This window comes from Eschscholzia californica, unplaced genomic scaffold (assembly GCF_041429995.1).
Source record: "Eschscholzia californica isolate CP2 unplaced genomic scaffold, dmEscCali1.0.p SCAF_1, whole genome shotgun sequence".
Classification (NCBI taxonomy): Eukaryota; Viridiplantae; Streptophyta; class Magnoliopsida; order Ranunculales; family Papaveraceae; genus Eschscholzia; species Eschscholzia californica.
This window is the reverse complement of record NW_028238198.1, coordinates 27,591,797-27,613,164: the sequence shown is the minus strand read 5'-3', so window position 1 is coordinate 27,613,164 and position 21,368 is coordinate 27,591,797. Positions and strand designations below refer to the sequence as shown.

General features: G+C 36.2%; 4 protein-coding genes across 9 annotated transcripts; 2 read left to right on the top strand and 2 right to left on the bottom strand.

Moving 5' to 3' along the window:
• The first annotated feature begins 1,456 nt into the window (after positions 1-1,456).
• Positions 1,457-9,164, top strand: LOC147565684 (uncharacterized). Of its 3 annotated transcripts, none has more exons than XM_086652199.1 (12): positions 1,457-1,737; positions 4,794-4,833; positions 5,361-5,567; positions 5,969-6,121; positions 6,227-6,442; positions 6,573-6,755; positions 6,887-7,108; positions 7,355-7,471; positions 7,562-7,705; positions 7,974-8,075; positions 8,451-8,519; positions 8,722-9,164. In XM_086652199.1, exons 3-12 carry the CDS (start codon positions 5,361-5,363, stop codon positions 8,959-8,961), a joined length of 1,653 nt encoding a protein of 550 aa, XP_086508325.1. In that variant the 5' UTR covers positions 1,457-1,737; positions 4,794-4,833; the 3' UTR covers positions 8,962-9,164. The 3 variants fall into 3 exon arrangements, with proteins under 3 accessions (XP_086508325.1, XP_086508323.1, XP_086508324.1); XM_086652197.1 differs by having other exon boundaries at positions 1,595-3,357; positions 3,400-4,833; XM_086652198.1 differs by lacking the exon at positions 1,457-1,737 and adding an exon at positions 2,262-3,285 and having other exon boundaries at positions 3,409-4,833.
• A 1,104-nt stretch (positions 9,165-10,268) lies between these two features.
• On the top strand, positions 10,269-11,876 carry LOC147565683 (uncharacterized). Of its 3 annotated transcripts, none has more exons than XM_086652196.1 (5): positions 10,269-10,458; positions 10,718-11,127; positions 11,209-11,355; positions 11,437-11,534; positions 11,627-11,876. In XM_086652196.1, exons 2-4 carry the CDS (start codon positions 10,720-10,722, stop codon positions 11,521-11,523), a joined length of 642 nt encoding a protein of 213 aa, XP_086508322.1. In that variant the 5' UTR covers positions 10,269-10,458; positions 10,718-10,719; the 3' UTR covers positions 11,524-11,534; positions 11,627-11,876. The 3 variants fall into 3 exon arrangements, with proteins under 3 accessions (XP_086508322.1, XP_086508320.1, XP_086508321.1); XM_086652194.1 differs by having other exon boundaries at positions 11,437-11,542; XM_086652195.1 differs by having other exon boundaries at positions 10,272-10,458; positions 10,708-11,127; positions 11,437-11,542.
• A 946-nt stretch (positions 11,877-12,822) lies between these two features.
• Positions 12,823-14,489, bottom strand: LOC147565682 (uncharacterized). Of its 2 annotated transcripts, none has more exons than XM_086652193.1 (2): positions 14,359-14,489; positions 12,823-13,978 (listed from the first exon to the last, which is right to left on the bottom strand). In XM_086652193.1, the coding sequence occupies exon 2, from the start codon at positions 13,918-13,920 to the stop codon at positions 12,913-12,915; it is 1,008 nt and encodes a 335-aa protein (XP_086508319.1). In that variant the 5' UTR covers positions 13,921-13,978; positions 14,359-14,489; the 3' UTR covers positions 12,823-12,912. The 2 variants fall into 2 exon arrangements, with proteins under 2 accessions (XP_086508319.1, XP_086508318.1); XM_086652192.1 differs by having other exon boundaries at positions 12,823-13,975.
• Positions 14,490-18,752: 4,263 nt separating this feature from the next.
• On the bottom strand, positions 18,753-20,660 carry LOC147565681 (uncharacterized). Its single transcript, XM_086667969.1, has 2 exons — positions 20,444-20,660; positions 18,753-19,946 (listed from the first exon to the last, which is right to left on the bottom strand). The coding sequence occupies exon 2, from the start codon at positions 19,919-19,921 to the stop codon at positions 18,890-18,892; it is 1,032 nt and encodes a 343-aa protein (XP_086524095.1). The 5' UTR covers positions 19,922-19,946; positions 20,444-20,660; the 3' UTR covers positions 18,753-18,889.
• Between the last annotated feature and the right edge of the window lie 708 nt (positions 20,661-21,368).

The window sequence follows — 21,368 nt, the reverse complement described above, 5'->3', positions numbered from 1 at the left end:
TTGTTGACTTAGGAGAATCCATAGACATTTATAAATTTGAAGTTCAAAGACAATTCTTATTAACATTTTGAGAGATATTATTACTGACATCTTGAAAGACATTTCCATTGACATTGAGGTAGGTATTTCATAAAAAAAAATTAAATTATTTTTGAACTTCAGATTTCAGTGGGAGGGAGAAAGAGAAAGAGAAAGAGAAAGAGAGGGGTGTAGGAGGTGGCAGACTAAGTGGTTGGAGGTGGCCACACAAAGAGAGATATGCAAAAATAATATTAATTTGTCAGCGACTCTTCGGGCGTCAAAGAATGGCCGTGAGGAATTCGGGCGGAAAAACGCTTTGTCCAAAAATTTTCTTTGTTTTTCCAAAGTTTTGTACAAACAATTTTGTTGTAACGGCTTTAGCAGACAGTTATACCAGTTTATCAAATGAGTTGCTTTTTCGGTGTTTGTGACGGTTTCCGAAATATAAAGCCGTTAAATGGTGACATCGCTCGCCTCTTGGTCTATCCGGACTCCACGACTCCACCCATGCACGCAGGGGCGTGGGTGAGGGGGTGCAACCGGTGCGGCGGCACCGGGCCCTCTCTATCCAAGGTCCCCATTTTTTGTTATGCTAAAGACGAACTTATACATGAGAGGTCAATTTACTTCAAAATGTTATGCGTAGCTCAGTTGGTTTGTTGCGTGCCCTACGCGTGAGAGGTCCCGAGTTCGAAACCTCTCTCCCCGCCCTCCCTTATATTTTTCTATAATTTGAGTTTTATTAAGTTTCAGATTCTATAGGCAGCCATACAGCTAAAAAGTTTTCATACATTCCAGTTTCTGTAGGCGCCTCCCTTATATTTTTCTATAATTTGAGTTTTATTAAGTTTCAGATTCTATAGGCAGCCATACAGCTAAAAAGTTTTCATACATTCCAGTTTCTATAGGCGCCTCCCTTTACTTTTTATGATTTCATAACCCTCTTCATATATTTTCTAAAGGCTGCTCCAGTCTTCCTCTCTTTTTCTCCCTCTAATATGTAATAGGTTTTCACGTATTCTTTTCCTAGTATACATACTTCCTATGTTTTCATTATTCAATACAGTATTGTTATCTATTTGTTGCATCTAATTTTGTGTCATGCTTAATTTGTGTAAGTATTTATTTTAATTTATAAAACTCGCAACTTTCAAATAGCGAGATAATTTGTTTTCGAGTTATATAATCTAGTTTATATAGTTTGAAAGTTATGTAACAATAGAGATAGTAGTACTTTTTTACATAAACATATGTATTTCATGATATTTTATGAAAAAAATTCTTCGGACAAATTATTTAAATATTCATCTATTATATCACATAATTTTTTCTAGTTCTCACATCATAAGAAGGGCCCCCAAATTTTTTTTCGCACCGGGCCCCGAAAATCTCGGCCACGCTACTGCACGCACGCACAGTCGCACTCGAAACTTTTGATTGTAACGGTGGGAAGCCGTTACAAGATGTCACGTAATTACGTTTGTAATGGCCGTTTTATTTAAGGCCGTTACGATAGGTCGAGCCGTAGAGCCCTAGAATCCCCACCGCACGATCAGATTAAAATGTCCCCTTCGTTTTTCAGATAGCATTTGAGAGAGAGTGTGTGTGACAGTGTGAGAGAGTATTCAATTTGAAGTTCTGCGGAGCAACTAGGGTTTTATCCTAAATCTTCACTTTCTCTCTCAAGGATTCGTTTGGTTGAACTTTTCTCTCAAGGTAATTAAATTCTTTGATTCATCTTTTAGGGTAACAGTATATATTTGATTGATTATCCTGATTTCTTTTAGTACTTAGTTCTTTCAATTCCTAAGCTTTATGTTACCTAAAATTATTTTCATGTTGAAAATACACACACACAAACAAGATATTAGTTGATAAAATTACTTGTCTGCTAATCTGAAATCGTCGAGCTTCTAAGGTGTTTGATTTTTTTGCTACCATTGTTGTGAAAACTATAATGGAACTCAATCTACAACCTGTGATAAATCAGTGTCGAATATATTAATCCTGGGTTTTGTTGCTTCTTGGGTTCTTGAAAATTTTTTCAGCTCCATTTTTCATTTCACCAGGAAATCCTTTGATTTGTGGAGTTGGTTGATTCAATTTTTTTTTGAAAGAATATATTGAAGAAAGAGAATATACAAATACGAAGACAGTGGAAAACTTAGGTTACTTGTTACATCATCCAAGTATCCCAGTTAACCACCATGTCAAAGAAAGAAACATCCTTAAACTCTTTTGAAGTCCCAGACCAAGCAAATATAGTCCCTTTAATATCTTCTATATCAACTCTGCTAGTCAAGTTGGCTTCCTTGAAAATTTTATTATTTCTATCTTTCCACAAGTTCCAGATGATAGCCGCTGGAATTAGACGCCAAATTTGTCTCCTAGACTTCTTAACTTTCATAACTGCCCATTGCTCCAAAAGTTGTTCGATTGAGTACGGACAGCACCACCATCAAATTGAAGGTCTCGAGGACTGAGTTCCACAAGTCAGTTGCTACCTGGCACTCTGGCCGTGAAGGAATAGATGGTTGACCGATTCCTCTTCTGACTTACAGAGCACACATCTATTAATCAGGATCATGCCTCTTTTCTTTAGATTGACCACAGTTGGAATTTCTGCATCACTGCTGCCCATATAGTGAAACTGATCCTCATAGGCACCTGATTCTTCCATATCATCTTTATGGTTATTGGGCTTAACTGGGGTTCCTTACTGGAGACTCTGATATAGAAGTTTTTTACACTTAAGACTTCCTCCTCTTCATACCTCCAAACTCTACAGTCGGCTTCAGTGTTTGGGTGATTGGTCTCAAGGATAGCTAGAAGATCAGCTACCTTTTGCACTTCCAAGTCATTGAGGTTTCTACGAAATTTGATATCCCATGAACTATGATTTAAACTGTAAGATTCCTCTACAGTAGCCTGTTTCTTCTGGGAGATATGGTAAAGTTCTGGGAAGGATTCGCACAGAACTCTATCTTGGATCCAAATATCATTCCAGAAGCTAATCTTATTCCCGTTAGTCTGTTACCCAATTTCCACTTGGTGAGATTAAGGTACCTTTCGACTTTGTTTTGGATGCCCCTCCAAACTCCACAGCCATACCGCCGCTTGTGTCTGTTTAGCTTCCAATTTAGTAACCGGATGCCATATTTCTCAGCTATGATCTTAGTCCACAATTTGCCTTGTTCCATCTCGAATCTCCATAACCATTTTGATAGAAGCGCCTGGTTCATCTCCTTTAAATCTTTCACACCTGCTTCCCTCGTTGTTGCTGTGGCAAATGGAGACCCACGAGACCCAATGCATTCTTTTCGCTGCCTCGCCACTGTCCCACAGGAAATTACTCATCTTCCTTTCCAGATCCTTAAGCGTGCCCAGTGGGATGGAGAAAAGAGAAATGAAATACAGAGGAAGAGCCCGGAGTACGGACTTCAAGAGGGTGAGTTTACCCCCACGAGTTAGAGACTTTCCTTTCCACGCTGCGAATTTTTTGTTAAACCTCTCGATAACTGGACCCCAAAGGCTTCTAGCCTTGTACTTTGTCCCTAACGGCAGACCCACATAAGAAGTTGGGAGAGAACTTGGCTGGCACCCAAAATCCTCCGGCTGGGCTTTCTTCTTTTCAATTTTGATTGAGTTTCTTATTCCCGAATCTTAGAAGTCATAAGTAAAATTGTATCTAAGCTTGAATTGTTAGGATTATGGTGGGTTTGCCTTGATCTTCTTTGATCTATGCCTTCAGTTGGTTCAATGCTGCCTACCATGGTTCAATGCTAAGGGAAAGGTCGACTGGCAAGGCAAGCCTTATGACAATTTAATTGTTTTTTGCCTCAAAGTTTATGCAACCTTTAAATATACAAAACATTAGAACGATTACAATTTTGTTTGTTAGAAACTTAAACTTTTATGTTCTTTTCTCTTTATGCTTTATATTCATTTAGTGTATACCATGTCTTCTTTCTATATACGCACCATGTTGTTTTCTTCTCAAATCAATATATAGCTCTAGTTGATCGCTGTGATCCAAAAAGGCAGGTGTGCTCAACCAGGAAAGCATTAACAATAATCAATCTTCGTCATACAGTCTTCTTTCTCACAAAATCGTTGTCATTTTGATCTGCTTTCACGGTTTAGACCTTCAAATGGTTCAACAAATATGCAACTCTTAAGAAAATAACTGTGAAGTCATTATCACTATTCACTCTACAAAACCATTTCGATACCTCTAATCGGTTCCTAGGTTTCCGCATTGCCTTCTTTGAAGCAAGTTTGTTTATTCCTTCCGTTCTTTCTTATTGCATCGCTCAACTATTATGAAGTTTTGCCCTTATAGCTGACTTCTAATGCAGTGGTGGTCACCATGACTTATATTGTGATAATCTTGCTGGATATGGACTTATGGAGTCCGATCCTGACATATATGTCTTCACCCAGCTCCATCTTATCAAACCTAATTGGAAAATTCTTTTTGGTGTTACGAATACGATGTATGAATTAGGTGATGTTTGCCTGTGGACTGATGGTTATGATTTATGAATTATGATTCTTACTTTCTTATAGCTTATGAATCTTAGATAAGTTCACATTTTGTAGATTAGCCGATGTCCGTTTGTCGATTGATGGTTATGATCTATGAATTATGATTTTTACTTTCTTACAAGTTATGAATATTAGATATGTTCACAGTTTCTTAATTAGTCAATGTTCGTTTGTTGATTGATGGTTATGATTTATAAATTACCATTCTTCCTTCGTTATTTCAGGAACTCTCCAGATTGCTTCCATTGTTCCTCATACTTGAAGGTAAGTTTGGAAACTTAGGTTTCTGAAATATGTTTAGAGTTTTTTCTTCCTAACTAGGCGGAGGCAATACTGTTGAGTGTGTTACACCGTAAAAAATTAATGAACTTGTGCAAAGACGTCACATCTGTCTGCATATACCAACCACGTCATGGCGTGTTTATAGGCGGTTGTCATGACCTGTTTTCCGCTTGTACCAATTGTCTAAAAAGCAAATTATTACATATTGTCTTGGGGATATTTTTGTCCAGTGTTGTACTAATATGCGCACGAAGAAAACAGGTCACTGTAAAACACGACATTGTCTATGAAAACAAATGACGTGGTTCACCAAAGCATATACAGACCTATACGAGGGTTGGTCTGCAATTAGTTACCGTCAGTGCAACACACGCAACAGCATTGCCCCGCCACTAATGTTAACGTTATGTCTTGTATTTTTCCCAAAATCCTCCTCAACTAAGAATATTTGGACAAATTCCCCTTTTTTCTGCACAAAAAAACTCGAATGTGTACTCAATCTTGTACAGATGGAGGTGGGAGCATCAGTTAGGATTTCTAATAGTATTCAAAGATCGCATTTCAACCCTAAAATAAGTGGTGGGATAAGATCAACAGAGCTTCATTGTTCTTATCATACCTCAAATGCTTCCTTCATGTCCGGTAGAAGTTCTCCCCACAGAGCTTGCGCTTGCAGTGTATCTGTGAAAGATAACCCCAAACAACTGGTGGCAGAGGTATTTTCTTTCAGTTTTACCTTTTTCTTAGTTGGAACTATCAAATAGGTTAGCTTGTGCAGATTGAAAGAGCACTTGCAACTGCACTGTTAGGAGGATAAAGTCCATATGTATTGTGGGGGGAGGGGTATTTGGATTCATATTAAATTTTCTATTAATTTTAATTCTGTTGTTAGAATATATATGATCAACGTTGATTTTAATTATCTTGAGTTCGAAAGAATGCTCTAAAGTTCATCAATCAGTTCTGTGAAGTCTTGATTCCTTGAAAGAATACTATATTAGTCTGATTTGTCTATTTATCTAATATACATTATCGTTATCTTTCAGAAGTTGTTAAAAAACTGAAGGCCCGAGCCCAAATATAAATTTCATTTTTCTTTGAATATTTCACCTTGCAGATGAAAAAAACAACAAAAATCGATCCTTCTGTATATGAGCTCTCCAATTTAACGGCTTTATCGCCATTAGATGGCCGGTACTGGGGAAAGGTCAAAGACTTAGCTCCATTCATGAGTGAATATGGACTTATTCGTTTTCGTGTTCTAGTCGAGGTATAGTTTTATTGACTTTTCACACACCGCATGCCGTTTATTACTAATACTTATTATAAAGTGTATAACATGAATAGGGTGTTTAACATGGACTGTCTCTTCTAGGTCAAATGGCTGATAAAGCTTTCACAAATCCCTGACGTCGTTGAGGTCCCAAGTTTCAGTGGGGAAGCACTCTCTTTCCTGGAGGGAGTAATTGATGGATTCAGTATGAGTGATGCTTTGGAGGTGAAAAATATCGAAAAAGTTACTAATCATGATGTTAAAGCGGTAGAATACTTTCTGAAGCAAAAATGCCAATCCCACCCAGAAATTGAAAAGGTGAGTTTTTAATCCAACCTTATTTTGGGTTTTCAATGCATAAAGCTTTCTGGTCACTCTCCATTCAATCACATTATGTATCTGGTCTGCTTTTTGTGAGTGTTAAATTAGTGCCTTTTATTTGTTTCAGGTACTTGAGTTTTTCCATTTTTCTTGTACATCAGAGGATATCAATAACTTGGCACATGCATTGATGCTGAAAGAAGCCCTGAACACAGTCATGTTGCCTGTCATGGACGAGTTGATCAAAGCGATATGTAAAATGGCAAAGGATAATGCAGAAATTCCAATGCTTTCTCGCACTCATGGTCAGGTAGTGATGTCAATCCAGTGATTTGTTTCAGAGAGCGTTATGGATATTAATCCTGTAATTTCATATGCATCTTGTTCTGGAAATTCGTTATATCTCAATGACCCTTCGTACTCGACTTCACAATTTTATAGGCAGCTACCCCGACTACACTGGGAAAAGAAATGGCGATTTTTGCATACAGATTAAGCAGAGAAAGGCATCATATATCTAAAGTTGCTTTGTTGGGTAAGTTTGCTGGCGCTGTTGGAAATTACAATGCCCATGTTGTTGCATATCCTGATGTAAACTGGCCCCGAGTTGCGGAAGAGTTCGTTAAATCTTTGGGATTAAGTTTCAATCCGTATGTAACTCAGGTGCGTTTCCTTATCTTGTTATTTGTTATTGTATGATGCTTTCTAATTTACATATCATACTCTCCATGTTTCTTCGTTTCTACTGTATGATGATAATATTAGAGTCATAATTGGTATAAAAGAAATGCGGTTAGGAGCAAACTCAAGCTCCTCGTGATGGACATAATTATCTCTGATTGGCTCAAGGTCTTCTGAAAATGTTTCTTCATTCAGTGTTGTACTTCATAGCTGAATTTTCTCCTGCAGATTGAGCCTCATGACTATATGGCAGAACTGTTCTGTGCAACTATGCGTTTCAATGTTATCTTGATGGATTTTGACAAAGATATATGGGCATACGTATCGTTGGGGTACTTTAAGCAGGTAAGCATTTTATAATAAGAAGAAATCTGCGATGGCTCTCTTATCCGTTCAAACTACTAAAAACTCTCTTCTTTTTGAGTTGTGATACAGATAACCAAGGCTGGTGAGGTTGGTTCTTCTACAATGCCCCACAAAGTGAACCCTATAGATTTTGAAAACAGTGAGGGTAATCTAGGAAAGGCCAATGCAGGTCTATCTTACCTGAGCATGAAGTTACCTATTTCACGTATGCAGGTACTGACTATTCCAACTTTTCTTCTTGACAATAATACCTCTTCCTGTTTGGATATCGGTTTCCACCTCTTAGTCGCATTCCTTCAAAGCAACTTAACTAGCTAATGTATAATATTGTCTCCACAAAAGTTGTAAAACAATTTGTGTTCGTAGAAATGGTAGTACAACTGTGACTTTCCATATTGATTTTGCATCTTGGCTTAATATTCTATGCCAACCCCATGTGTCCATGTTTGAATGCTTGACCCTTCTTTTGTTCTTATGATAGCGTGACCTTACTGATTCAACGGTTCTGAGGAATATGGGCGAGGGGTTAGGACATTCACTTCTGGCGTACAAAAGTGCCCTTCAGGGCATTGGAAAGCTTCAGGTAACATGACGATGTCAATTTTGTTTTACTTTGTCCTTGTAAGCGTATTATTTCCACCAGCTTACATGCCAGTCTTGGAGTATGTTTGTTGCATCGGTGTTTCCCTGTTCTAAAAGACTGGCTGCAAAGAGGTTTAGAGAAAGTTGATAGTTTGGAAAAAATTACTGTTCTCCTTTTTCCCATCAATCCCTTGTTCAATTTCTTTTTGTTTCTCTAAGAAAGTAAGAATTGATATTAAATGAAAATTTGATTATAATCTACTTATCCCGAGTCCATATTCAAATACTACATAAACAAGATTAGGTCATAGTTAGTTCACTTCCCTTCCTTAGTGAGCGAAAAAGTTTATACAACTGAATTTGTTCTTGTATATAGGTAAATGAAGCTCGCTTAAGTGAAGACTTAGACCAGTGTTGGGAGGTGCTTGCTGAACCGATACAGACTGTAAGTTCCTGATAATTTTATTGGTTCGAATTTTAAATGCATAGTTGGTACTTGGTCGAATAATACAGTGAAATAGGAACCAAGACCGAATCATTTTATCACATCTGGTGTGGTTGTGGGTTTGTATATTCTCCGGAACTCGTGCTTTAGAATTTCTGAAACTTCAATCCGTTAAATACGAATTTCTGTACTTGTTTACCAGGTTATGAGGAGATACGGTGTTCCAGAACCTTATGAGAAGTTAAAAGAGCTAACCAGAGGAAGATCAGTAACGAAAGAAAGTATTAGAGAGTTTATCTTAGGGTTGGAGTTACCAGAGGAAGCGAAGGCTAATCTTGTCAAACTTACTCCCCATTCTTACATCGGAGAAGCAGTTAGTTTGGCAAAAAATTTAGATACGTTTATCGATTTGGAGAATGGCGTTTACAATCCTATAGCCTAGTTGTTATCGTTGAAGCTCAAGTCCAGTTTAGCTGAAGTGAGTTGGTCGTTAATTGTTTGAGAAATGAGTTAACATTTTTAGGTATATCAATATTTATTGAAAATTAACATGCAGTATTCCTGAAATATATAGATTGAGATTGTTGTTTCAAAGAAGTTTTAACTGTTTAAAATTTAAGTTAGTAGTTCAGGTTTACTTTGAAATTATGTGATTCTTTTACGTAACCCTTATATCAGTTGGATCGTATCAGGTTTCAAAGCGGATAAAAATATTAGTCAACAACAAGCTCCCCATAAACGGTCTGAGTCATGATTTAGGGAATTTGATCTCAGACCATATAGTGATGAAATTAGCGAAAGCACATCGACAATACACATTACCAATGGATTAATGAATGGTCGAAGTGTAGCGAATCATTTGGAATAAAACAAAGCGATGTAGAAAAGCGCTCAACATTATTGGATTTGTAATGTTTGGCCATCTATATGTTGAAGTAAGATATAAAGTGGTTCACCAAATGCAACCATCACAAAAACAAAGGAGAATAGGAGAGTAGTAATGTACTAATGTCTAGAAAATGTTCTGTTTCATATTTTGTACAAGAACCGATGAGAAAAAACCTAATGCACCTAACATTACAAATGAGTTTTTGTATATGAAAATCGGTTTGGTGCCATTGTCTTCACAATTGTTTTCACCCGGTGCAGAAAAAGCCCATGCAATCGTTACGATAGAAATGAGTTTTTGCATGATTGAGATGTACCGTTCGGATTATTCTCCTTTTCCACCGAGTCTTTTGCCTCTGTTCAAAATATAAATTCAGCTGCTTTCTCTTTGATGTTTCTCCTTATTCTTTCTCTTGTTTTATGTTTTCATTAACGATGATATGCCCGACCAATATCCCGGGCGGAGTATTTGGACGGACATGATCTAGTGAGAGAAAGTCAAACACTTTCTCTCACTAGATTTGAACCGGCCAAGTACTCTAGTCGGGATTCGATCAGAATGTTGGCCGGACATAGCATCAGGGCTCTTATGTTTTCTACCCGTTCATTGAAGAGAAATGTATTTTTTTTTTTGATGAAGAGAAATGTATAAGAGGCGAAATTGGAGACCTAGGACGTGGCACGCCAACTCACTCACGAAATCCGAGGTGGCACCCGCTCTTTTCCAAAATCTGAGAAATTTGATTATTAATCCATGAAAATAGCTAGTTTTCATCGCAGTCCCTACTCCTTTTTTGATCTGGATCGTCAAAATAGATTGACTGTCCAGATCAAATCGCAGCCTCTTAAAAACGTTCATTTGATGAGAAACTTTTCTCTCTAATCTGTACCATCAACCGAGAGGTGAAAAACCCTAGAGAAATCCTATTTTTCTTCCCTTTTTGGTCGATTCAAGAGGGTATCATAACTAGGGTTCGAGAGTGAAGATCGTCTACTCAAAATCTACAACTTTGAAGGCCCAATCGAGTCAAAATCCGCCAAAAATCTTAAGGTATGACACTTAGGGTTTTATTCCAAATATTTTTTTAAGATGACAGAAATATTAAATGAAAGCAGAAAGAAAAAACATCAATCGTTGCTACAATTCTCACATTGTTTTACTATTATACTAGACTTTGAATGATTGAATTAGTTCATAGGATAAACTATTAGTAAATAACAGTAGGGGTTCTGTTTTCATCATTAGGGTTTAGTTTGTTATACAATATTGAATCATTGAATGATGACTAACTGATTTTAGCTTTATACAGAAATGATTTCAGAAAGTTCAGAAGGTTCAAATTCTGATGTTTATGAGTCTGAGGATGAAAAACACAATGTTGGATTAGATGTACCAAGATTTTACACAAACGTTAATGTGAACTATGGGCGATCGGATTTAACACCGCAACAAAAACGATACGAGCAATTATGTTTGGTCTTTAAGGAACTAGCTAGGGTTGCTTCTAAAAGTGAAAAAGCTACCCAGGAATTGAAAGCTTATATCCTAAAGTATAAGCAAAAGATGAACTTACAAGATAAAGTGAGTAGTGATTCTGGTTATAATGTCGATTTTGCGGAAAATGCTCGACAACGTATTATTGATATAATGTCAAGTGAGGCGAAGGGGCGTCCTCGAGAGAATAGTTTGAAAAGGAAAAGGTACAAGTTGAAGAAGCGAGTAAGTAAATCCAAACATATATTTCTCTTACTTTCTTATTTGTGTATAGGTTGTTAACTAATTCGTAGTTTTCTCATTTAGTGCACAACTTCTAGAACACCTACATCTAATCCTATTTGTGATCCTCCGGTTCCTGAACTGAATCACAATCTTATAACTACGGTAGCGAGTAGACACGGCGGTATTGTTACACAAGAGAACATGATCTCGACACCGCCTTTCCATACGGTAATTTATAATTTCTTATATTTGTTTTAGCCATTTCCAAAATATTGTATATTGAATTAATGAATTTTCTTGTTATTGCAGTCACATATGGACGTCTTAATGGGCGTACATCGTCCTCAAATGCACAACCCTCGTGGTACATACAACGGAGACTGCGATAGTACCTAAAGGAACGAATAGTAAAGATGTACATCTTTTCTTTTTTAATTTGAAATTGATTATGCCACTTTGATGTTGATTTGCTAAATTGATTATTCCTTGTTATATGTAGATTGAGATACTGATGTGGATAGCAAGAAGGAAAAAAGAAGATGTGAAGCTGCTAAGAATGAAGATTATTTTGGTTTGTTGATTTTATTTTTGTTTCAGCAATACAAATCGTTTTTCTGTTATTCTCATCATTTTGTTTTCCCATTTTAGTTCTTTGTTATGTTCAATCTTTCAAGTGTGAATCTTGGTTTCACTGATTGTATCCTTTTCACCTACAACTTTATTAAAAATCAACTACCTTGATAATCTCAGACAAGTGGTTCAAACATTTCGACGTGAGACTCTTTGGGCTTGACCAAGAAGTTTGGGACTGAAGCTCACCGAGGAACCTATCGGCTTCCATCCTAAATAAGCTTCTTTGTTTACGAGGGGTCGCCCTTTGAAACTATGTTAGACGGTAAGGACTGAGAAGATCGCCAAACCCACAAGAGCTATTCTCTTTCCCAACATCTGTCTCAATAACAAGTCATGTTGGGCTTTTTCCAGGCAGACTACGGTTGCTTGCGAAACTCTAATATACATACTACCACAACATCAACAAATAAACTCTAAATTTAAGAACTCATCTAACCTGAGTAAACTCCAGAATCAGCTCATTACAATTGTTGGTAAACTAGAGAAATTGAAATGCAAACAAACAGACTAGCTCTGTCCCATGAGCAGCTTCAGCTAAAGATTTGGCCACCATTAGAAACCATCAAACATATCAACACGATAAATGAAGCTGATTGGGGAACTTGCATGGCAAATAGATTCATTTGCGTCGATAATCCTGGATTGGAGTGGTTACCAAGTTGGATTCCACCCTTGAGGTCCTGGGTTCGAGACACGGAGTTATACTCCTCAAGTAAGCTGACAATTCCAGCTCGATCGAACATATCAACCGTGCATACATAGTGTTTTGTACTTGACAAAACACCATACTTTTCGGTTATTGAATTAAAAACATAAATCCCTTCTCTACCAGACCTCCATGGCTACAAGATGTTAAAAGAGAAGTAAATGTAACTACATTGGTTTGACTCCATAGTTTTCCATTCCTTCTAAGAGCTTCTTTAAAGCTTCATCACCTTCTCCAAATTGATCATAATTATATAGATATACTAGTTATTATAATCTGTTTCTCTTCTTAGCAACTACAATTCATGAGTCAATCAATCTGTTCGTGTGTATATATCAAGAGAGAGAGAGAGAGATAAATGAAAAGCTCATTAAATTCAACATGACCACAATTAGCAAATGAAATACAAATGGAGTTGCAAAAATGTAAAAAATACACCAATAACTTCAACTAGCCTCCTCCTCCTCCACACTTTGTATCTCTTCTGAACTAAAAAGGAAACTCAAATCAATAACATCATCATAATCAATAGGACTAGTACTAGTAGTAGGTCTACTCTCATCATCTTGTGCTACCAATTCGGAAAGGCGACTCGTTAATGGCTGTGTCTCATGATTATAATATTGTTCACAACCCAAATAATTGCAAGTCGAAATCAATGAGTTTCTTCCTTCCCAAGATGAAGAATCTTGAGGAGTCGATCCATGAACTATCGATGATAAATCTCCACAATCAGTAGCATTCCCATACATTGAGTATCGAGCCGTATCCGGATCACCACCACCATATCCGGATGAAGGAGCAAAAGAAGAAAACTGAGGAGTCGATCCATAAACTATCAATGATAAGTCTCCACAATCAGTAGCATTCCCATACATTGGGTATCCAACAGTAGTATCCGGATCACCACCACCACCATATCTTGATGATAATACTAAATGGGTTTGATTAATCTTCTGTTTTTTTCCTTGAAACAATTCCAATTCCCTGTCTAATCTAGCCTTTTCCCACTTAGGTTTCAACATATTTTCAAATTCTGTCAATGACTTCTCCATGGTCAGTAACTTAGAAAGTAGTAGTAGTGTATCATTTTGAGGAGTTTGGTGATTCATGTCTGTTTCAGCTTTCCTCTTCTTCCTCGTTACATTTTGATCATGAATAATATCAGATAAATTACTTAAATGTTTCATTCGATCTTTAGCGTCCGTACTTTTGTAACGTTGGATTAACGTATGGAGTTGAGTAGGATTTTCAGGCCATGTAAAGACATCATCACCTTGGGGTCCATAGCCTATAAGGAATGTATCGGTTTGACAGAGTGTTGATAGTTCAGATGCTTTCTTCATCAGATTGAGTTTACGATTGTAATACGTCTTCAACTTCTTCTTAGTCTTCTTCTCTTGATGGGTTGTAACCCTTGGCCGTGACTGAGATGAGGATGAGGAGAAATCCATCTTTCTTTCTTTCTTCTTCTTTTTCTGTAAATTGAGTATGATGATGATGAGTAACCTGCTAAACCAATAACAAAAGAATTTAAGTATTTTGTTTGGAATTATAATGGAATGGGTGTGGGTATTGAAAAGAGTTGAGGAAATTCTTTTATGCAATAATAAAAGATTAAAAGAAAGAAGAAGATGAAACAGAGAAACTAGGTTATCTTCTTTTGTTATAGAAACTAGGTTTTCATGTAGGAAGAAACAAAAGAATGGTAAGAAGCGGAAGAGTAAATTAAAAAAGAGAGAATTTGGTTGAAGAAAATATAACAAAAACCACAATTAGGATATTGTAGTCTTAAGATAACAGAGAAAAGAAGAATGGGTGAAACTGATCAAAAAACACAGAGGAAAAAATAAAACCAATTAAAGAAAGAAAACAAGAGAGAATGGGAATACCTGATGATGGTTGATGTTGGTGGGGGTAATGAAGAAAGAAAGAAAGAGTGGCCTGGGAGGGTTTCTTGAAATCTGCTTCTTCTTCTCTCTTTCTTCTTCTTGTTTTTAGAAAGAGAGGATTATTTCACAGTAGAAAAAGACTGAAAGAGTGAATGGTATTTATAACTATTTGAGAGTAGAAAAGAGTGTGGATATTTATAAGTAGGGCACGAAGGAAAGAAAGAAACTCAGGCGGTTAATTAATAATATAGTAGTAACTTGTTTACCAGTGAGTCTCAAAGGTTTAAGTCTAAATACTAGTAACTAATTTTAGAAACTTCTTAAACAGACTAGTTTAGCATTTTCCTTAGCATTAAGTGATATCGTCTCCACTAAATTTTTTTAAAAGATATGGTAACTACAAAATCACATTTTTTTTTATACACTTGAGCAAGTGGCTAGTATTAAGGAAGTGAGAAGTGACGCCCTCATAACGTTTGAGGTAGAAATAGTAATAAGGGATTTGCAAACTTCTTAAATATTTCTAATTTGGGATCAAGAGAACTAATTAAACATCCTTACCACTTTCTAATAATACATAAGTACATTTGTGGGGTTTATTGAAAGTATAAATAATGTAATAAATTTGTCAGGTTTTTAGCCTCTTTCATGTTGTTGGGTTGTAGGCCTCTTTCGTTTATGGTTCAACTTAGGCGGTTATCGTGTTTATCACATTTTCATGATGTATCAATGTCTTGTAACAACTAACGTAGATAGAAGTCGATATCTCAAAAGATAAAATAAAATAATAATATGGAAGTACAATACAAGATCTGTTTGTTTGAGCTCCTCACATACTGTAGAGAAGTGTTGCATGGCTAAAAAAAGTTGTCTACGCATGGTCCGACATATGATCTAGCATGCTCATTTTTCACTCTCAGACACCTGCATCATCATTTGGATCATGTGCGGAAAATTCTTCGTATCAGCTAGATTTTTTCAATCATAAAGTCTACGCATGGTCCAACTGATGTTGTAGCATACTCATATCTGACAATTTTTATTTGAAAGGTTGTCAGCATCAGAAAATTTTATTGACTCGAGTCAAGTAGCTATTACGGAAGTGAGAAGTGACCTGATAATAGTGAATTATGTAAGAGTAGAAAAGAGTGATGATATTGGTGGAACGTCTAAAATGTGGAGCCTAATAGCACAATGATATCCACTATTAAATAAATAAGTACGATATAGACTCCTTTCATTAAAAAAAAAAAAGTACAATACAGACTCTACTATAAATATAATGGCAACTTTATTTAAAAGTAAGTTAAACCTTTTTCATCTTCTTCTTAAGAAAAAAAATACTAAAAACTCATTATATTTTTGAGAGTAGAAAAAGACTGAAAGAGTGATACTACTACTTATAAGTAGAATACACTCGGGTAATAGTAGTGACCAGTGAGAGAGTGAGAAACTCAGGCGGTTAGTTATTAATTTAGTAACTTTTTTAGACACATACAACCAATTAAACGATGGTTTTTAGAGTTTACCCCCTTCAGTAATTGGTAATTGAGCTTACCTCTTTGAATTTATATTTTTTGTCAAAACTAGTAGGAACATGTTTGGCATGTGATATTATGATCATAAATTAAATAATATATATAAAAAATCAATCTTTCAGCAAAAAAAAAAAAAATTTAAAGAAACATCCTTACCTCTTACCCTATTTCTCACCAATTGAAAATTTTAACTGCCGTATGCTCCACCTTTCTAATTCCACATCCATAATCATATTTTGGTAGTGATGGGGCTATGGAGGTCAAGGAATGAAAAGTCGACATATTTCGGTCGAGATGGCCAAAATATGTCGGGTTTTCTGAATTAGGTGCACAGAAAAACGTTTACATGAATTTCTTGTAAGATTTCGGTCGAAACATCAACAAATTTCGACATTTCCATCAACTTCTCAACATGAAGAAATAACATACCTTAAGCTTAACTTTATGCAGTCTTTCTTCTCAATTTGAGGTCGATTTCTTCAAACTTTCTTCTGATTTCTTTAAAATTTCTTCTCCAATTCATTATTATCATCTTTCCCGTTAAACCCCCCAACAAAATCATGAAACTTAAAGTGGTTTTGGTTTGATTCCTAAATCTAGAGAGAGAAAATAAAAAAAAACAAAAAGTCTAGGGAGCCCGTCAAAATGGGACTCCCTATAACCCGTCTATGTATTTTGAGCTAAAAGACAAAGAATTTTCTAGAGAGAGAAAGTGGTTTAGTCTTTGTCTTTTAGCCCAAAAGGCAAAGACGGGTCATAGGGAGTCCCATTTTGACGGGCTCCCTAGACTTGTTGTAAAAAAAAACCCTAAAATTTGCCGGCTGGAAAGATCAGAGAAGAAGAAGACGTTTTTTTTTGTTTTAGGGTTAATGAGAATTTATAAAGGCGCCCCTCTTTAGAGTAAATAACACCTCCTTAACTCACAAGAGAGGCGCTTTTAACACTTACAGGGTGCGCCCTTAACCCTCATTTGGGATGTCTCACTTAATTTTCACATTTCTAATATTTACCTTCAAATTATCTTTTTTTAAGTTAGCCCCCTAGTATTACTGTTTTATTATAGATTAACCCTCAAGTTGACGAATTTTGTCACAACCCGTCAACTTTTTTGCAAGTTTACCCCGTACTTCATGTTAGAGTAAAAACTACATATTTTTTTTTATGTTTAGTTATGATTGAAAGTCTTGTTATGCACAACTACATCACATTTATATCATTTCTGTAGATTTGTTAAATTTCCACACTGACCGAGATATGGTGGTTGTTGTGGTTGAAGTACGCGGTGGTGGTTGTGGAGATATGGAGGTGGTTGTAATGATGGAGCTATGAGGTATGGTGGTGGTGGAGAGTACGGAGGTGGTGATGGAGGTATGGGGGGTGTTGATGGTGTTGGAGGTACGAAGATGGCTGTTAAGGTCGTGGTGGTGGAGAGATAGAGAAAAAATTGGGTAAAATAAAATTCGTGCATATGTTGAACATAAGTTACTTTAAAGTCAAAGCTAAAATTTAAACTTTAAAAAAGTCAAATCTTAATTTAAGTGAAGTCCGATATTTTCATATCACCAAACTAAATTTTTTTACTTCTTTAGTAAGTAAAAAGATAATTTATTTTGGCGTTGTCAAATGGGACCTTATTTCTATATGGTTCACTGAATGTTAGCTTCCATGTGAGAGATTTGATATACTTATAAAGTTTAATCTTGTTTGTTCTGTAAGTTTTGTTTTGGTTACAAAGATCTCGGTGTCCTTCAACTCTTTTTTCTAGGGTATTCATCTTAGATTTGTACTAGGCGGTAGTTGCCTATAATTTCATTGGTTTTCAATTAATCATTCATAGATTTGTTCCAATAGGTTCATTTGAGAGACTACATTGAGTCCACCAAAGCATAATTATTTAGTTTGAAACCAATTAAATGAACCTATTCGTCTTCCATCCTAAATAAGCTTCTTTGTTTACGAGGGATCGCCCTTTGAAACTATGTTAGTCAGTAAGGACTGAGAAAAGCGCTAAACCCACAAGAGCTAATCTCCATTCCAACGATAACACCTCCCATGACACCGCTACAGCTTCCTGGACAAAGATTGAAAGTCCCCCAGGACAGCTCTATTATGTGAAGTAAATTACTGTTGAAGAAGTAACAAGGTCAAATTTTTCATTTAACCTACCAACCCAATGAACGAACGGTGGTCCGCGTTGTATAAGCAGGATGTGTCGTTTTCGGTTGCCGTTTCAACAGGTCATATCAGGCTATTCCCAGGTAGGATGCCAAACTCTAATATACAGAATACTACAGCATAAGATTTGCCCACCATTAGAAAACATCAATCATGTCAACAGGAAAAAGAACGATAACATCATCTGACTCAATATTAGGCCGAGAAAACGATAAATGAAGCTGACCAGGGAGCTAGTATGGCGAATAGGTTCATTTATTATCTCAAATTTGCACCTAACTAACCCCAGACTCCTTCACTCCAGTGTCTTTCATTTTCTTTCCGACTTTCACGACATCATCCCATTTGCTCATCTCCTTTCGTATTTGATTTCGAACAATCTAACTTAAGTGAAGAAGACATAAAGCAACTTATATGGGAGGAGTCTCCAAACTTCTTTTTTTCTTTGGATTGAAACTTACATCATTGTATCAAAAATAATTGCAAAAGAGTGATTTTGAATTTGTTTACGAGCCGAGTGATTTGGAGCTAAGTTTCTCCCTACAACATTTGTATTTGAGTGAATTAGGTGGTGGAAAACCACTTATATATGGTGCAGGTTTTTGGGTTCAGCAACTTTGTGTATCGGAAATTCATATCGAGTGGAAGCTGGAAGTAAACATTAAGTTCTCTTCGAGCTCGTTTTTTTTTGTCCTTGAATGTTTTTATTAAATGAAAAGATCAGGGTTTACAAGTGTTTGCATCTTTTACTATTCATGGGTCTTATAGCAAATCAATTACAAATGTAGTTGCAAAAATGTAAAAATACACCAATAACTTCAACTCTCCTCCTCCTCCACACTTTGTGTCTCTTCAGAAGTAAAAAGGAAACTGAAATCAATAACATCATCATAATCAATAGGACTAGTACTAGTAGTAGGTGTACTCTCATCATCTTGTGCCACCAATTCGGAAAGGCGAGTTGTTAATGGTTGTGTCTGATGATTATAATATTGTTCACAACCCGGATAATTAGGAGTTGAAACCAATGAGTTTCTTCCATCCCAAGATGATGAAGCAAAAGAAGAAACCTGAGGAGTCGATCCATGAACTATCAATGATAAATCTCCACAATCAGTAGTAGCACAACAACCATAGGAGGCATTCCCATAAATAATTGGAGATCCTGCAGCATAGGAGAAAGAAGGCGCCCAAGGAATTCTTGACCTGATGAACCAAGTTGATGGATCACCACCACCACCACCATATTGGGATGATACTAAATGGGTTTGATTATAATTAGTATGACTTGGTCTCACAACCCCAAGAAGTTCACCATCATCAATCTTCTGTTTCTTCTTCTCTTTATAACACAAATATTCCAATTTCTTCTCTTCTAGTTTTTGCAACTTAGAGTCCAATAAATCATTAAATTCTCTCAATGACTCCAATGTAGTTAATCTCTTGGTAAACCCATAATCATCTCCAGAAGCAGCAGGGACTAATAAGAACTTAGAATTATCATCATCATTTTGATGAGTTTGCTGATTCATGTCTGTTTCAGCTTTCTTCGTCTTCCTCGTGACGTTTTGATGAATAATATCAGATAAATTAGTTAAATGCTTCGTCCGATCTTTAACATCCGTACTTTTGTAACGTTGGATTAACGTATGGAGTTGAGTAGGATTCTCAGGCCATGTAAAGACATCATCACCTTGGGGTCCATAGCCTATTAGGAATGTATCGGTTTGACAAAGTGTTGATAGTTCAGATGCTTTCTTCATCAAATTGAGTTTTCGATTGGAATAAGTCTTCAACTTCTTCTTACTCTTCTCTTTAACCCGTGACTGAGAGGAGGAGGATAAACTCATCTTTCTTCTTCTACTACTGTTGTTTCTGCAAATTCAGTAAAAATAAATTCAGTAAACAATTTCTTAGTATTAAAGAAACTAGTAGTTAAAACAATGACGGATGATAAGTCTGAAATAATTGGTGAGTGAATATGATTGTTGAATGGGTTTAAAATTGTTAGTATGATTGTTTCTTGGAATTAAAATTAGTGGGTATTGAAAAGATTGTGCAATTGTTTAGGGCAATAAAAGAAAGAAGATGAAAGAGAGGGTAGTGAGTGGTTCATGTATGTACCAAGAAACAAAAGAATGCTAAGAACAGGAAATTAAAACAGAGAATTTCTTTTATGGTTGAAGAAATATAAAAAAAACCCAAATTACTAGGATTTAGTTATAGTTGTAATCCCAAGATTTAGTTAGAATGGCTGAAACTAAAAAACAACATTAATTAACAGAGGAAAATAGAAAAAAAAAACCAAAGAAGAAAAAAAGATCAAGATCAAGATCAAGAGAGAGAATGCTTTTGAAGAATGGGAATAATACCTGATGGCTGATGATGGTGGTAATGAATAAGAAAGAGGGTGTTTTTGAAATCTGCTTCTTCCTCTTCTTCTGCTTCTTTCTCTTCTTCTTCTTCTTCTTCTTGTTTTTTTAGAAAGAAAAGAAATACTTAAAACAGAGAGATATGTATGACTGAAAGAGGAGAAAGAATATAAATATAGGAAAAGAAAGAGAGAGAGAGAGGATTATTGTTATTTATTTGAGAGTAAAAAAAAGAGTGATGATATTTATAACAACAAACACTCCCCCGGGTAGTAGTAGTAGTAGTGACCAGTGAGAAACTCAGGCAGTTTAATTTTAGGGCAAGTCCAATGTGGGGCTCGGGCTCCCAATTTTGGGAGCCCTTGGTTTTTAGGAGCCCCGGGGCTTTTTTTAATTCCAACGTCGGGCTCCTAACAGGGACTCCCAAATCAAAATTATGCACGTGTGCGGACTTTTAATTTCAATTTTCAACTATAAATTATTAATTTTAAATATAAAATTGAAATTTAATATTATGTTAGAGAGAGAAGGAATTTTGAAAATATAAAAAAAATTAAAAAAATAAAAAATTAGAGAAATGATTGGAAAAACAAATTTAAAACAATTTATATTTTTTGAAAAAAAAATTAGTTTAAAAAAAAAATTAAAAAGAAGTGGGGTGGATCCCCTTTTTAGGGGATCCACCCCAAATATGGCCGTTGGGATACCCCCAACGGCCATATTTGGGGCTGGGAGCCAGGGAGCATGGGGCTCCCAGCCCCACCGGGAGCCCAGCCCCGGGGCTCCAGGGTTGGAGCATGTGGGCTGGGGCTCCCAAATTTAGAATTTGGGAGCCCCAGCCCCCCCACATTGGAGTTGCTCTTAGAAACTTCTTAAACTCTCACTAATAAGGTTATTGTAAGGTTTGAGTCTAAATACTGGAGTA